At 41.5% G+C, this 15,350-nt stretch overlaps 1 protein-coding gene across 1 annotated transcript in view; it reads right to left on the bottom strand.

Annotated features, from left to right (window-relative positions):
• Window positions 1–15,350, bottom strand: part of PolE1 (DNA polymerase epsilon catalytic subunit 1) — an 89,731-nt gene that overhangs the window by 18,534 nt on the left and 55,847 nt on the right. The window contains exons 30-40 of the mRNA XM_050178549.2: window positions 14,842–14,974; window positions 13,128–13,224; window positions 11,735–11,873; window positions 9,650–9,756; window positions 8,431–8,559; window positions 6,529–6,695; window positions 6,144–6,304; window positions 5,103–5,278; window positions 4,401–4,515; window positions 3,039–3,292; window positions 1,955–2,039 (exon numbers count right to left, since the gene is read on the bottom strand). Of these exons, the coding sequence (XP_050034506.1) occupies window positions 1,955–2,039; window positions 3,039–3,292; window positions 4,401–4,515; window positions 5,103–5,278; window positions 6,144–6,304; window positions 6,529–6,695; window positions 8,431–8,559; window positions 9,650–9,756; window positions 11,735–11,873; window positions 13,128–13,224; window positions 14,842–14,974 (1,563 nt within the window). The remainder of the gene's footprint in view (window positions 1–1,954; window positions 2,040–3,038; window positions 3,293–4,400; window positions 4,516–5,102; window positions 5,279–6,143; window positions 6,305–6,528; window positions 6,696–8,430; window positions 8,560–9,649; window positions 9,757–11,734; window positions 11,874–13,127; window positions 13,225–14,841; window positions 14,975–15,350) is intronic.

Here is a 15,350-nt window from a genome sequence, read left to right as displayed (position 1 = left end):
CTACAGCGTCAGTTCGAATAAACCGGAAGTTCGAATTAAGTGTATTCGTATTAACGAGGTTCAACTGTAGCACATTACGAAGCGTTGTTTATTAAAAGTACAAACGGAGCATTAGGAGCAAACAAGTAGTTTTTTGCATGCACAGGGCGCTTCAGAGAGTGCAAATGATTGCTGTACAGCCTGTAAAGTATGGCCACCTAAGTGACGTAGCCTGCTCCACTACACAAATTTTCATGTTGTATGTCTGTACTATGCCTGCAAGGGTGAAAATATACCGTAATTTTGGTCCAATTTCGTGTTTATTTGAATGCAGTTGACATTTTGAAATAATCGCAACGTATATAAAAAATGCTCACATTTACAAGTACTGACTATTCAACTCGAAGATCGAATCGAATAGGCCACTATTCAATTTGTTATTCAAAAGTATTGAATATTCGCACACCCCTAATAAGTACTGTTTACTTCCATTAGCTCAAACCTGACGGGGCCGACAAAAGCGATTGAATTATCCGGCAGGCCGAATAAAACAAAATGTAGAAAAAATGCCAAAACACACCGCTGCTTCATTTGGCACTATTTGCTGGATTCTAATGTGCCCTTGAATTGAACTTTCTGTGTGTTCAAAGCAAAAAAATAACTTAGAAATGACATTAAAGCTTAAAGAAAGTAGAAATCTAATGCACACCCGATTTTTTAGTAAGAAAAGTGTAGCATGCCTCCGACTCTGGTAATAAGAAAAGGGTGAAACCAGCGAACTTTACCTAAACAGAATAGAAATTTGTTTACACCTAATGTCCACCGTTATCAGTCCATGAAAGCACTTCATTTCTGCCTATGAACAGACCACACATCCTTCGTACGATCCATTATGCGTTTGATATTCTGGATTTATCGAACGATTTTGCAGCAGCTGCAAACAGGATGGTGGCCTACACCTAGACAAACCACTTCGCTAGTTTGTCCTGCAAAGCAAGCAATATTCCAGACAGCCAAAAAACATGTGATGCAACTTGTTGCTGCTAGTTTAGCACGTAAAATAGCTCAACTTTCAAATGATATTTTGTAATCGAAGACTGAAAGCGGCGCGACATCAGTGTCATGCTGTGCAAGGACTTCATCTGTCGCCATCTTGTAGTGGCGATGATGCTGACTAAGCTGGCTCTGATAGTAAGCTGTTGCTAACGGGGTTTTGGTTCCATATCCGACTGTACCGAGCAGGCAACTCTCAGCCCAGTTTTCTCGTAAGCAAAAGGCATGCGTGTTAGAATTCGGTCGGTATAGTAATCATTAATTGTAAGGTACCGTTTTCACTTGGAAATCTTCCCAAGACAGGCTGAAAGGCATCTTTAATGGGATGACATGTGTTCAGTTCATTTACCGTTTCCCAAGCTCCACCGAAATAGACGCTGCCCCTAAAAATGTCACTATTGGAGTCGCCATAGGGGTCAGGTGGGTGTGTGCTGACCAGTCAAGTTCAATTTATCTCTCAAAATCCAACTTTAGGACCGAAATAACAAAAGCTCGGGCACATAAACATGTATGGAAACCGGCCAGGACCTTCTATTGGGATCTAATTAACAGGAGTAATATTAATGGAAGTACCGTACTACAAATTTCATCATAGCATGAAAATTTTATTTTCGTAATTTAAGTGAGCACCAACTATGGATGTACTGAGATTAAATGTGTCCTTAGCTGTTGATGGGGCCACAGCTCCCACAAAATATATATTAGCATGTGTCTCTATATGTTTACTTCTGAAGCAGAAAAATAAAAAGCTTTAGAAGCTTAATCATTAGGAGTCTGTGCTTATGAGAAATACATGCACAATATAAATTGAGATGATGAATGAGCATAGCGATCCCAAATTAATGCTCACACAATCAAAACCTTGCCCTGCAACTACCGTCACCCTCCAGAAGAGCAAAAGAAATGTGTTGCGATTCCTCACCTGCGCGAACATCTTTTTCATGAGGTTGTTAAGAATCCTTTTCAGCACAGGCTCATACAGTAAGGCTTGCGAACTCTTCAGCCATCTAAAAATGTGGAGAAAAACGAGGATAACAAGAATTCTATGTACAAGCACTGCTTAACACAACAGTAACAGAACAACTATGGCTACGGTGCATACAAATAGAGCAGATGGCCAAGTGTCCATCTGTCATATACACTGTTTACTTCTTGTAGACACTGCGAGTCATCTAAATTAATGTCAACATCATTTTCGCAATGTATGTACAATTAACTACTGGTGGTAACAGCAAGAAAGCATTGTTTTGTAAACCACTCTACCTACAGCCCATGAAGGTACACAGGGCACCTGCATGAAAGGAAATGTGTGAGGCCTCTTACAGTGCCATCACTAGATGGCTTGGAGGAGCTTGACGGGCACTAGAAGCAGCTACAGGTGCTGCTTTGAGCTCTCTTTACTCGAGCGAGGCCGTGGCTTGGCATGCACAGTTCTTCCAGCCACCAGTAGCTGCCGCGAATAGCTGTGGAGCCTTCCCCAGCTTCCATAGAGCGCACCCCACACACTCGCATGTTCCTTTTCATAATGGTGCTCTGTGTGATTATGTGCCTCAATGGAAAAAAGGAGAGGGCAACCTTGTGCCACTAGTTATGGGCAAACAGGGGGAAGTTGGGATATAGGAATTCAAGACGACATGTAGGTCGCCTTCAAGGAGACAAGTCCACTTGTCGTAACGTTGGCTCCAGCTTTCACCTTGTTCTCGCTTTGCTCATAGTTATGGGCAAGTGACACGCAGCCAATGACAGCATTTCCCTTTAAATATTTTGAAACTTCACGTTCGTATAGTGCTTCAATGCGACCATATAAGTAACATCTAGTAAGTGAGCACCACACTATAGAAAAACATGTCATTGAAATAATTACTGTGCAGTGGTGGTTCCTTTCTCATGCTTCATATAGCATAATAGAAAGACATGCACAGAATGCTAAGGAAGATAATTAAATCCCTACTTCTTTATATATCTAAGATGCAAATTAAATAAAGAAAGAAAGGACCAAAAAGTACCGAAAGACATGAGCCAGCTGGTAGTCTGCAAACACGTTACGATAGATTGCGACGTCCCGCATCCATCCTGCCACCATGGCCCGAAGCACACGGAAAGCACTGGCAGAGAGGGCCACGTCGTCGTAGCTGGTCAATGATGGGTTTGCACCCGGTTGATGCCCACCCACCATGCTGTCTAGTGAAACACTTGCTCCACCACCAGAATCAAAGGCAACACTCGAGCTCACGCCTTCCAGCTCTGTCAGGTTCTGAGACTGCAAAGACAAGAGTTGATTGATTGATTGATTGATTGATTGATTGATTGATTGATTGATTGATTGATTGATTGATTGATTGATTGATCGATCGATCGATCGATCGATCGATTGATTGACTGATTTCACTTATTTGTGTTAGTTAGCACAAGCACCTAAATGCCTTAAGCATATCACCACATTGTATTACTTTTTGCCAGTGATCGTTTTTCAATGAATCATCACTGCTATCAAAATATCACAAGGCGGAGGATCTGTATACACCGTGTATAAAATTGATTTAGTGCTGTCACCAATTTTATAGTGAAACAGACTTGTATAACCAGATTGCGCACGTCACATGAACAGCGTTGCACATTCTTGAATGTACACAAGCACCAGCAATTAGTTTGGAATGTACAGTTATACGTGTATAAATAGCGGACAAATTCAACCCATGTGTTTACATTTGATGACTGACAAATGTGCTTGCCGCTATTGTCGTGATTTGAGTGTTGCTCGTGTTTCTTGACACATACCAAAGAGCTTGATTTTTAACTCTCATTTCCGGCAGTGTTTGGTCATCCACCATCACTACATAACAATATTGCGCAACACAGAGCACAAGACGGCACACACATAGATAATTCAAGCACAAATAAAAATGTTTTATATATATGTGTATATACATATATATATATATATATATATATATATATATATATATATATATATATATATATATATATATATATATATATATATATATATATATATATATATACGGGAGTTTCCCTTTATTCTTTTTTAAGATTATACAGACTCCAGCCACTGCTATAAGTGCTGCGTTTGAAAGTAGCAGCAAAATGGCCTGCACAGAGTGTCACCAAGTTAGCAATGTTGCAACAAAAGACAGCCTATAAGAAATAAAAGTAAATGAAGTACATACTATGCTAAGACCTCACTGAAGTGGCAATTGACATGTAATGCAATTGGGCTCATTCACAAACATGGCAAAGACATTCATGAGCACCTGATTCATGTTCTAGGCTTCAAAACAACTACAGGTAAACTAAGACATATTACCATGCCCATCAAGGATTCATTTGTGAAAATTTTTCGTGCGTACCTGAAGTATGGTAGTCACAGCCAAGCCATTGAGATCCATCTCAACACACACCGTGGTATAGGCCCCTGGGTTGTTGACTTCAGAGACAGATGCCATATCTGCTTCAGCTAGGAGGCTGCAATGGAAATCTTTCATTCGATGCAATCCAAGATAGGCAAGATTTGCAGCCTATAATACCCCAGCAACATTATGCATCACACAGAAAGTAAGAGTGCTAATGCGCTGGGTGTCTAGAAAAACACGGAGCTGCTGACCAGCTGTTGACATAACTGATACATATGGAGTGTATTATCCCTTATGCATAAGCTTTAAGCAATGTTTAGTCGACTTCTGTTAACTTGTTATTGGATTTTCTGCTTTAGTGTGTACAGAAATATTGTCATGTCATGTCTGTGAAGATGCAAATTTCTGTGAAAAACTAAAATTTGGCCTTTAAATGAAATTTTCGTACCTAATAAGTTCCTTTTTCCCACTGAGATAATATTTTTATAGTGTCTGTTTAAGAGCATAAAAAAGTGCCAAGGGAAGCAGGCTAATTAGTGTGAAACACTACTAAACATGAGAAGTGAGGCAGACTCACTGGTACGAGATTGTGCAAAACAGTATAAAAATAATACACGGCTGCAACCCAACACTACAACATATCAGTTACGTCGTCCAACTTCTGTACAATAAAGCCCAAGCTTTGAATCCCGGTCTCACCAGTTGTCATCAGCTTCTTTGCCGCCCAAGTCTGGCCTGTCTGTCTCTGAGCACCAGAGGACAAAGTTTTGCCTCTGCAGGTGACGTGCGTAAAAGAGATCGCAACCAAACATGATGGCATCCCTTGGCAGGTTTCCCAGAGGCACGTGGAAGTAGCGACACTGTTCCAGCATTGTCTGCAGAGAAGTCAACATGATGCGCATTTACCAAGCACGGAGAACATCTGTCACACGTTGTGTACCATAAACAAGCTGCACACAAAAAGATATTCACAGGAAATAGCTTACTTCAACACGTAATGACACTTCCAGTTGTTTCAAATTGACACCCTGCAGAGGCGGTGCTAGGCAATGGTTGAACAAGGGGTGTCCCGGGCTAGAGCCAACATTTCGGCAAGAGGACTTGTCTTTGTCAGTGGGCCCTAATGAAGACAAGTCCCCTTGTCAAAATGTTGGCTCCAGCCTGAGACATCTCTCGTTTAATCAGCGCCGATCACTTCAAGTCTCCACCTTCCCGAGAACATCTTGTTCGTAGCATATTTGGCATCGTTTTAAATACCCGCTATGTACTTTAAACCTCAAAATTTATTCGTACAGTTACATTTCTCTTTCAGTACAAAGCAGTACGTAATTAATCAATCTTGAACATTACTGAAAAACTTAAATTTGTATGCATTACCACGTGCTGCCAATATGAAATAAGCACTGTTTTCAGGCTGAAAAGTCACAATTAAGGCAAATGAAGTTAAGGCCAGAACTACCACACAGTCCAGCTCAAGCATCCTTCGAAAAAGTTCACATCATAAAATTTAGAAAGCCTTGTTAAGTTCCTGTGACATAATTGCTGGATGCAATGGCTGCAAATGTAACAATGCCCTTGGGTCCGATTTCAGCCACTACACATCGAAGATGTGTGTCAATGAGGCATTAACTAAAGCAATTTCAGCAATTAACATACCACTAAGATAGCTTCTAATATGAATGAGTGAAGTCATGATCATAGATAAGGCATGAGATAAAGCAACTTGTACAGTTAACATACCGTAAGAATAGTTTCTACATTGAGGTAGTGCCTAATCATGGCTTTGGCCCCAACTCGCTGCCATTCAAGCACACGATAAAGGTCCTCCTTATCATCAACATGCATCGGTACCACAGGAAATTCAAAGAGACCAGGCATAGCCAACTTCAACTCCTCCAGGGCTGTTGAAGAAAAGAAAGCATAAGAGAATGAATATCACTAATGACCTTTTTTCAATGTTCTGAGCAATTAGATAAAATATTTTATGGCTATGAATATCACACTTGGGCAGACAGACAGTAATGAGGAGTCCAAGTGATTACTATGGCTAACTGATTGCAACACGCAACAACAAAAGTTCCAGCTATAATGAAGCCTTACAGAATCAGGTGGACATGAAACTCACCAACACAGCTCTGTACAGCCACCATTGTTGGCCCCCTCTTTTCGTCTCGATATAGCGCTAAGCTTCTCTGTATAGCTCGGTGCACCAGGCGGACATCTGTTTCCACTCGCACCTCAAATGCATAGCCATCTTCAGGAAGTAGGTCAGCTGATGTGCCTCGTTCGATCCTGGAAAGGCATTAGACTTAACTAAATTGTTCAAGATGTCCAAATGAAACATGAAATTCAGAAACTTGTAAATGCTCTGCCAACATATAACCTAAGACTACTTGAAGTTCAAACCGACCCATCTGAAAGCCCGCATTTTGAAAGCCATAATATGCTTCACTTTTTGGCCAAGTTATGCACCAATGAGGCTGCATACGTGAGCCCATATATTTATTGTTCACGTGCAGTCATTATCAGCGATGCTAGTTTCTTTACTGTAGCCTTGTAGCACAGCCTCATTGGTGCATAGCTTGGCCAAAAAATGAGGCATACATCAGCTTTCGAATGGGTCGGCCACTCCTGCTTTGGAAAATGGAATGTGCCTGGCACTCTCGTTATTGGCACACTCGGAAACAACACTGCTGCATGTCGCAATTTTGCCGCTCCAGCCACCAGTCACTTGCACTAATCTTTTACCGCTGGGACTGTACACACTTATAGCAGCAGTTTTGCACGCCTAAATTTGGAGTATAGTCGAATTCCAACACAAAACTACTTTTGTTCTATCCAATATTAAGCATATAGTATTTGTCACACATTGATATCAGTGAGAAAGACTAAAAATTATGGGGTCTTATGTGCCAAAACCACAATCTGATTATGAGGCACACCGTAGGGGGGGACTCCGGAAATTTGGACCACCTAGGGTTTTTTAAGTACATGGGTGTTTTCGCACTTCGCCCCCATGTGAGAAAAACTGTAGATTTGCTTCATTATATATTATATTTCATTAACCTGTGCTTGTTATATCAAGGTTTGACTGAAAATCAGAATTTATGTGCACAACCTTAAGTAATTTTATAGACTCAATATTGTGTAAAATAAGGGAGCCAGGTTGAAATCTCTCTTCCATTTAATGTTTTCCATGTAATGGAAAATGGATGCAATGTAGTCACCTGCTTCACCCAAAATAAATTATGGCTAAGTATCAACTGCAGCCAATGCAAGGCTAAAAAGAGCTACTTCGTCAGTAAAAGAAACTGCAGCACTTTCCGTCACTGTAGTGCCGCAACTATATGCATGCCAAATATATAAAAAATGTGACACTGGTGACAGCGTCACCATACCCCCTGCTGAGAAAAATCTACACTTTTAGTTTGGCCCAGCCACTCACAAATTTTAAATCCCAATTTATTCTGCAACCAAATGGGTTATTATTGCATCCCAACACGGTATTGAACAAAACCCACCACAAAATGCAACCCCTGCATGTACATAATGTGAATGTGAATGAGCCTGGTGAATGTGAATGAGCCATATTTGTATACATGAATACCTGATTTACACATCATATTCCACATCGCATGTACAGAAATAGTTAAGGGGAAAGGTTGCTGAATAATTAACTAAGAAGAAAAGGCTCGGCCAGGAGCGGTGAGCGAAGCAGAGTGGAGCCGGCAGAGGAGGGGGTGAAGTGAGTGGCAAAGTTTGCCAACTATGCCATGAGTTTCTACCGCAGAGCCAACATGTAATATTGGTAAACGGTAGAGAAGGACAACAAACAGAGAAACAGACAGGAATCTCAAGACAACCTCCACAAGTGCCAAAGTACCGCTAAGTTGTAACACCACAATGCCACTTGGTCCTGAGCATACACAGATAAAGATGGTAGATGATAGTGCCCTCGCACACAAAAGTCAGCTGATAAGTGCAAGAAGAAGAAGAAGAAGAAAAAAATAAGCCCCCTTCAACTCACTTGGCTTGGCGCTCAGCCTTGTACAGCGTGCTCATGTTTGGCATCTGGTTGGAGCGCACGGTATCCACAGCAAATATGACACTTTTCTTTACAGGTGGCAGGAACATACCAAACATCATCTTTTGGCCACTGCATTACAAGCACGACAGCACAGTAATACCATGAGTGAGAAACAGAGACAACATTCCAGAGTAAGCCTCTTCAAGCATTTCCAAACCTAACCTTTTCGTTAATGACTGCCCTGAATGCTCTTCAAGCAGTGAATCTACAGAACACACAGTTCATGGTATGGAATTATTTGGTTAGTTATTTTTACTTTCACGTTGTGCCTCATTTTATAAACTGCGTAAAGCATACTAACACACATGGCAAATCTGTGCAGATTTCTACATCAGCTCGATTCTTTGTACATGCTGCCGCCCAAAATGGATTATTGGAAGAGTGGGATTGCAATGAGTAGATCATAAGAACAAATACGGTATGCACCAAGCAACAGCATGAAATTCAAAAGCAAAATACAAGAAAACACAAACTATCTACACCTACTAGGTGGTGCATCTAAAAACGAATTTAGCAGCAATGTTCAAGTTGTGCCAGGTTGAGAATTCCAATGATCAATGGTTTGGGGAAAGAAAGTGTACTTGATGGTGACAGGTAAAATCCTTAATAGTACTTAGTGGATGCTGCATACTGCCTTTCACTGCCACTTGGCACATAATATTTCATATAAACTGACTAACCAATTGAGCACAATTAGGTTTAAATATATTTAACCAGGAATTTTTTTCACTACATGAGCATCGGTGTAGTCATGCATATGTAAATCCACAACATATGTACAAACCTATAACAATCAAATCTGCAAATCTTAATTCCCCACAACCTTCCTTTTGTGGCAATTATTTCAAATGACCATGACAGAAAATAGAATAACCTTCCCATGGCATTACATTGACGATGTGCTCCAGAAATCGGATGTCCTGAAGAAAAACTGATAAATATGCAGCATCTATGCCCATGTTTCCCACTTGTTCTTACTGTTGCTGTCCAGACACAAACTAACCTAATTTCATTTGAACTGCAAGACCAAAATGAGGGGAAAATAAACAAAACAAAGGAAGATGACAGAAAGGCAAGAAAAAAGAACTGCAAACTCTCATGATGTCACTGCAATACCACTTGCAGACTGTACTTGGCATGCAAGTGTGGCTGCACTTACTCAACGTGATGGTAGAGGTACAAGTACTTGAGGGTACCTGGTTCCAGGTACTCATGCTGAGCCAGTGTGCCAAACTCCAGATGTCGAAAGTTGAATGTGTCAGTTTCCTGAAAAGATTAGGCAGGCACTCGTGTTATTGAATATGTTGCCATTACTTCATAATCACTCTCATCGTGATCATATCTTTAAGTGCACTGCAGAGTAAAGGCCCTCTCATAGTGATTTCCAGTTGCTCCCTATCCCAAGTTGGGTGAGTCCACGAAGCTTCCCAGTTTCATTGCTCCCCCGCCTCTTTTGCTGCCTCTGACTGCATTTTCCTTCCATTGGCGCCCATCCCACACAAAAATGCAGCATTCTGTTACTCGTACTAGGCACTTTAGGTAATACCACTGTCCTCCTTCCCCCTTTTTTTCTGCACTGTATGGGACACTAAATGAAAACATTATGAGCATCAGTGCAGTGCTCTTAACTAGCCCAATTTTTTCCAGCCTCATTCTGGCAAGAACTGTTTGGAGTAGTTAAGCGTAGCTGTGGTTTGGGTAATTTTACTACTACAAACTCTGAACTTAAACTTACAGCACAAACACCTAAGACGGACCACAAAAGGAAGATACAACACACAGCGCCAGTGTGTGTTGTATCTTCCTTTTGTGGTCCATCTTAGGTGTTTGCGCTGTAAGTTTAAGTTCAGAATTGTGTACCAACTAGGCCCAAATGAAGTTTTACTGTACAAACTCTTTGCTCTGCATCCTCTTTGTACTCTATCTGTTCGCAAAAGTGCACTGTGTGCTATGGAGAGCTGAACAATGTTTCACCTCCGAGCTCTAAAATTGAAGAATATGTGTACGCTTAGTTGCCACACACATATTTTCATTTAACAACAGTTATCACAGCAGAATAGCAACTTTTGAGCACGGAATGGCAAGCTAATGGAAGTAATCAGTCAAATTCGAAAGTGTATTTTTCCCACACGTCTACTCCAGCATTCAAAGCTCATTAGACTCGTACGTTCTTCCTTATGTTTTGTGCTGTTACATAAGTTGCAATGAACTAACTAGCCCAGCAAGCAACCATTATAGTATTTATTGAAGGTTGTATAATCACGAGTTTTGCTGAACCACTGGAGCAAGAGGCAGACGAAGCATTCACTCCCCGCTGCTGGCGCTTTTCATGATAGCGCCATCCCAGTGCAGGCGACGCTATTAGCCGCGGTGGCAGAGTGCATGCGAAAGCGTGGTGGGCTTCGCTTAATTCGTACCGCCTATGTGAAGATATTGTCAACGTGGCATGAAACCGTATCATTTGTTGCCGACTCCCAAATTCACCAAAATAAATTTTCTCATGCAAACTTGATTTTGTCGACTTCCCGATAATTAGGAAAATTCTGCGGCCCCTTTCCGCGCAAGAAAAATCAATCAACGACTGTACTTATTTGCATAAAAGGTCACATTTCAATACAACGAAATTTCAATATAGCAAAGCAAATTGCTGATTTTACCTACTTCGTTGAATTGAGGTTTAACTGTATTTGCCCACCCCTAATATTTTTACCATGCATCTGCTCCGGTGTGCCAAGCCATCTAACCGAAGCAGTGCCTGCATCCTTGCAAAAATCTCTGTCAAAAAGTTTTAAAAGTAACACAGTTGACAAGGATCAGTCAAGTTCCCAGTGCCTTTCTATTGAGCATCTAATAACAGTGCATAAAACGAGGGACAAACATAGATGAGACATACACAGCACTGCATATGTATTCTCTGTTTATCCCTCGTTTTACGCACTGTTATTAAATGACCACGTATAACCAATAAGCCAGAATTTCTCCTCTAGTGAAGTTTAACTTTCCACTGAGTTTTCATTACCCAATGAAGCAATCAGGCATATTCAGAAATATATTCCACACTTACTTCAGCATGCAAGGTCAATGAACCAAGGCATAACCTGCTTCTTAGCAAGAACCTCTGCCTTAGAAAATCTTACAGTCCACAAAATTCAATTGAATTCTCATTGCCTTTTGTTGCCTTTGATAAAGACTAGTTTCAACTTCTGAATTTTACTGTAAGCTTTTGCTAGGAGTGACCCAGTACCTTGCTGGCGTAATCCCTGTAGTGCTGCTTGGAAACAAGGCAAACGCATCCCAGCTGAGCCATGACCCGAAAATCCAGGGGTACTTGCATTTCATAGATGCCTTCAATGTGCGGAGCTGACAACTCCTGCATGATGTCCCTGTGCAAGCAAGGACAAAAATTGTTTGAGAATGCATTCAAGCTTTTACAGCAACTTCTTTTATGTGTTCTTTCAACTACGTATCAACATATCCTATGCTCACTTGTACGTAAGTACCATAACAAAGCTACACTGTACATCTGACAGCCTCTAATTGCTTTGCAGTATCCCAATGTTGGCTTTCTGTTACATTAAAGAGACACTAAACAGCTACACCACATCAGCTCAGACTGGTAAAAAGTTTTTTCTATGCTCCTATTCTCAAATATTTGCTGGTAAAATGTGAGTTCTAGTACTGGAAAAACTCAGGCCGAATTTTCCTTTTCAATTTTCGTGACCAGAACCCCACCACCAACATGTCAGCATGATATCAGAGGTTTCAGAGTATTTGGGCCATCTCTGATACTGGAAAAGTTCTCGGAAGTTTCTAGGCTGAATAACTGATTCCTCTAGGGTATATTGTAGTCATGTTTTTTTTTTGCAGTAAGCAACTAATGAGGCCTGAGAAGAGGCTGCCAAAGTCCATGACATGAGACCAAATTAGTGTGAAAATTTCATGATGCAGCATCACCCATCTTTCAATTTTTGCGTCTTCTTTAATTTACCACGCCTCCTCTCACAGTAAGAATAGCCCATGTTGCTATTGTACAATTGACTAATACAGCTAAACTTAATATTCCTCTTTCTTGCCCCCCAAACAATCATAACAGTCAGAAAGCATTAATAGCAGTGATAAAGAATTCTAGGGCAAGTACACATCCGTTAACCTAAACTTTCAATACTACAAAGCTTGGTGTTCAATATCGTACCACGTATCTTTCAAACAAAGGTGATCCCAATACGACACCAACTTGTGACTACAATGAAATAGACCAAAAAACAATGTGGCTATACCACAATAAACTATACTTGGTTGGTGCACTAACTATATCCCAGACATACACTGTTTAAGGTCAGTTTGGAAAGATGTTATTATAAAGGACCACTGAAGCAAAACCTCAGTGCATCCATTACCAGCAGAAGCTTTCTGCTGCTTGGATCCAAGTTACGCATAAAGGTACGCCGGGCTGCCAGCGCCCAGCCCCACAGCGCCGGCGGACGCAACAGTCCCAGGCACAGGGACATCGGGGCCGCAGCCCACGCCTCCAGGCACCAAGGTGTTGCTTTCGTGACCCTTTATATTATTTTGCTTACAAACTGAAAACTGCAAATGCTGCAGTAAAAGGAAGAACAAAAAGAATCCTCAGAACTCACTCTGTTCGCTGTTGAAATGTGGCTTCTTCTATTGCATACTCGTACAAGTGGTACACAGGATGAGACCTCGGCAAGTGACGCATCACCTTACGCCAAACTGCAACAGTGCCAGTAACGGGGTGGCAGTTAACAACAAAGGCGCTTCCCTGCACTAACAGAAGCTAGCAGGAAAACCATGCAAGTTGGGACCTTGTTGCAGCAGTGAAAAAAAAATGCAGTATACGTGTGTACTGATTGATTGATTGATTGATTTATTGATTGATTGATTGATTGATTTTAATGACTAGCACAGGCATGATGAGTGATGCCCTTGTGGAGAATTCCTTAATAAATTTGACCAATCGAATTTCTTTTCATTTCATCCACATTGGAGCGTGACCACCGCGGCCGGGAATCGAACGCGCTAGCCTGTGTTCAGCTGCAGAATATCATTGTCTCTGCAGCATCACAGCAGTTGAAAATGTGTTCTAAACAAGCGAGGAACACATGCGAAGAAAACGTGCTGGTAGGAAAACTTTTATAATGGTTACTAAAGTAAGTGCATCACATAAATGAAAGGAAATTTTCGAATACCTAGTTTTTGAATTGAATACGAATATTAAAAATATAATATTCGATAATATTCGAAATTTTCGAACATTCGCACACCCCTAAATAGGAGATCAATGTCCACTCTATAGGAGCTATGGAGGAGGACGAGGACATGCAACAGCTTACAGGAGAAAATTGCAGCATTGTAATTCATGCAGTTTTATGTGGCTGTGGCCACACATTGTTGGAAGCATTGTCAACATTAAAATGAGTGGGATAGTCATTTCTTGACTAGAGGGCTGATTATTTGATTTACTGATGTGTTCGCCAGCGCTTTCCATCTCTAAGGTTATCATTATTTTCTACATGATTAGAAAATTTCAAGGCTCCGTAGCGATTCAGGTGAAGATACCAGAGAATGAAGTTATAACAGCGTGTTCACTTGGACTGGTTGGTGCATCTTGTAAACAACAGCTTTAAACAGCATGAAACAGGGCACAGCCTGTCCTGTGGTTCTTTTGCTGTGTCCTGTGCAGCGCTGTTTAAAGCGGTCGCTGTCATTTCTGAAGTAGTAGCGTTTCCCCGCCTTCACATGTCGCCTTTTCCCTGCCCCCCATCCCCACGTACGGGAACTGCAAGAGAAAAGTGGCAAGGCTGTTTTTCGCTCATTTCGCGACTGTTCTGGTTCTACCCATTCTATACCTCCTCTCCCTCCTCCTCTCTACCATTCTATGTACCTCCCCTCTGGACTTGCACGTTAGTAGAAAGGTAAGTGCTGCAGTTTCTGCAATGCTTTTGCAGGGGGCCACATAATTACACCTGTCAAGAGGCTAATGTGGCAACGCCCAGGGAGCTCCACAGAGAATAATGCACATTCAATGTGATGGAAATGTCCAAACGAGTTTCTCGCATAGCCTTTCCTCTCTGCCACATTTCTGTCATGTATATACACGCCATGAATGAATGAATGAAACCACGTTTATTCCACATTAGAATGCGCCGAGGGCGCTGGAGTGGAAAGGGAGGGGGTATTATTGCAAAATTATTGCCATAACCACCACTTTTGACACAGCATGCAAGACAGCCACAGTGCAGCGGAAAGGTCGAAGGAAGAGGAAAAGAAAGCTTCACTTTAATATTGCATTACGTTGATGCAGGTAAGACATAAATGCAAAGCTCTCACTCAGGCTTTCTTCCTCCCTGGGCAGTTTAGAGTTGACATAAAAGATCCTTGGCACAACCAGACGCAGCTGGTGCAGCTCCGCACCCACCAGGGCCCACACCCGAAACACGCCAGGAGTACCCGTCTGGTCCAACTGCACACCAGAAAATGAAGTTGCACACTGCTGCTCCAATAAATTTGGAGGACGCTTAAGCTTCGCCTTTAAGAGTGGAATGTGATAGCATTCAAAGATCCCTGACTGTGTCCCACACTTCATGGCAACTGCAACTTACGTAACCGTAATGTTTACTGGGAAATGCTGGCAGTGAATGGTATGCACGAAGGCGAGCACCATCTGAATGGTGTTGCAAGGAACCGGGCGCAGCGCTCTGTGAATGGTATAAATGCTGCAAAAGGGGTTTGTGTTTGAGTTTCCATGTAACAGAATGATGTTTTCTCGTACTATATTTAAATTACAATCCAACGCTATCATGTCTGTAGGTTGTGTGTAAGTTGTACTTCACGATTTT

This window comes from Dermacentor andersoni, chromosome 5 (assembly GCF_023375885.2).
Source record: "Dermacentor andersoni chromosome 5, qqDerAnde1_hic_scaffold, whole genome shotgun sequence".
Classification (NCBI taxonomy): Eukaryota; Metazoa; Arthropoda; class Arachnida; order Ixodida; family Ixodidae; genus Dermacentor; species Dermacentor andersoni.
The sequence above is the reverse complement of the archived record's forward strand: the minus strand, read 5'-3'. Positions and strand labels throughout refer to the sequence as shown.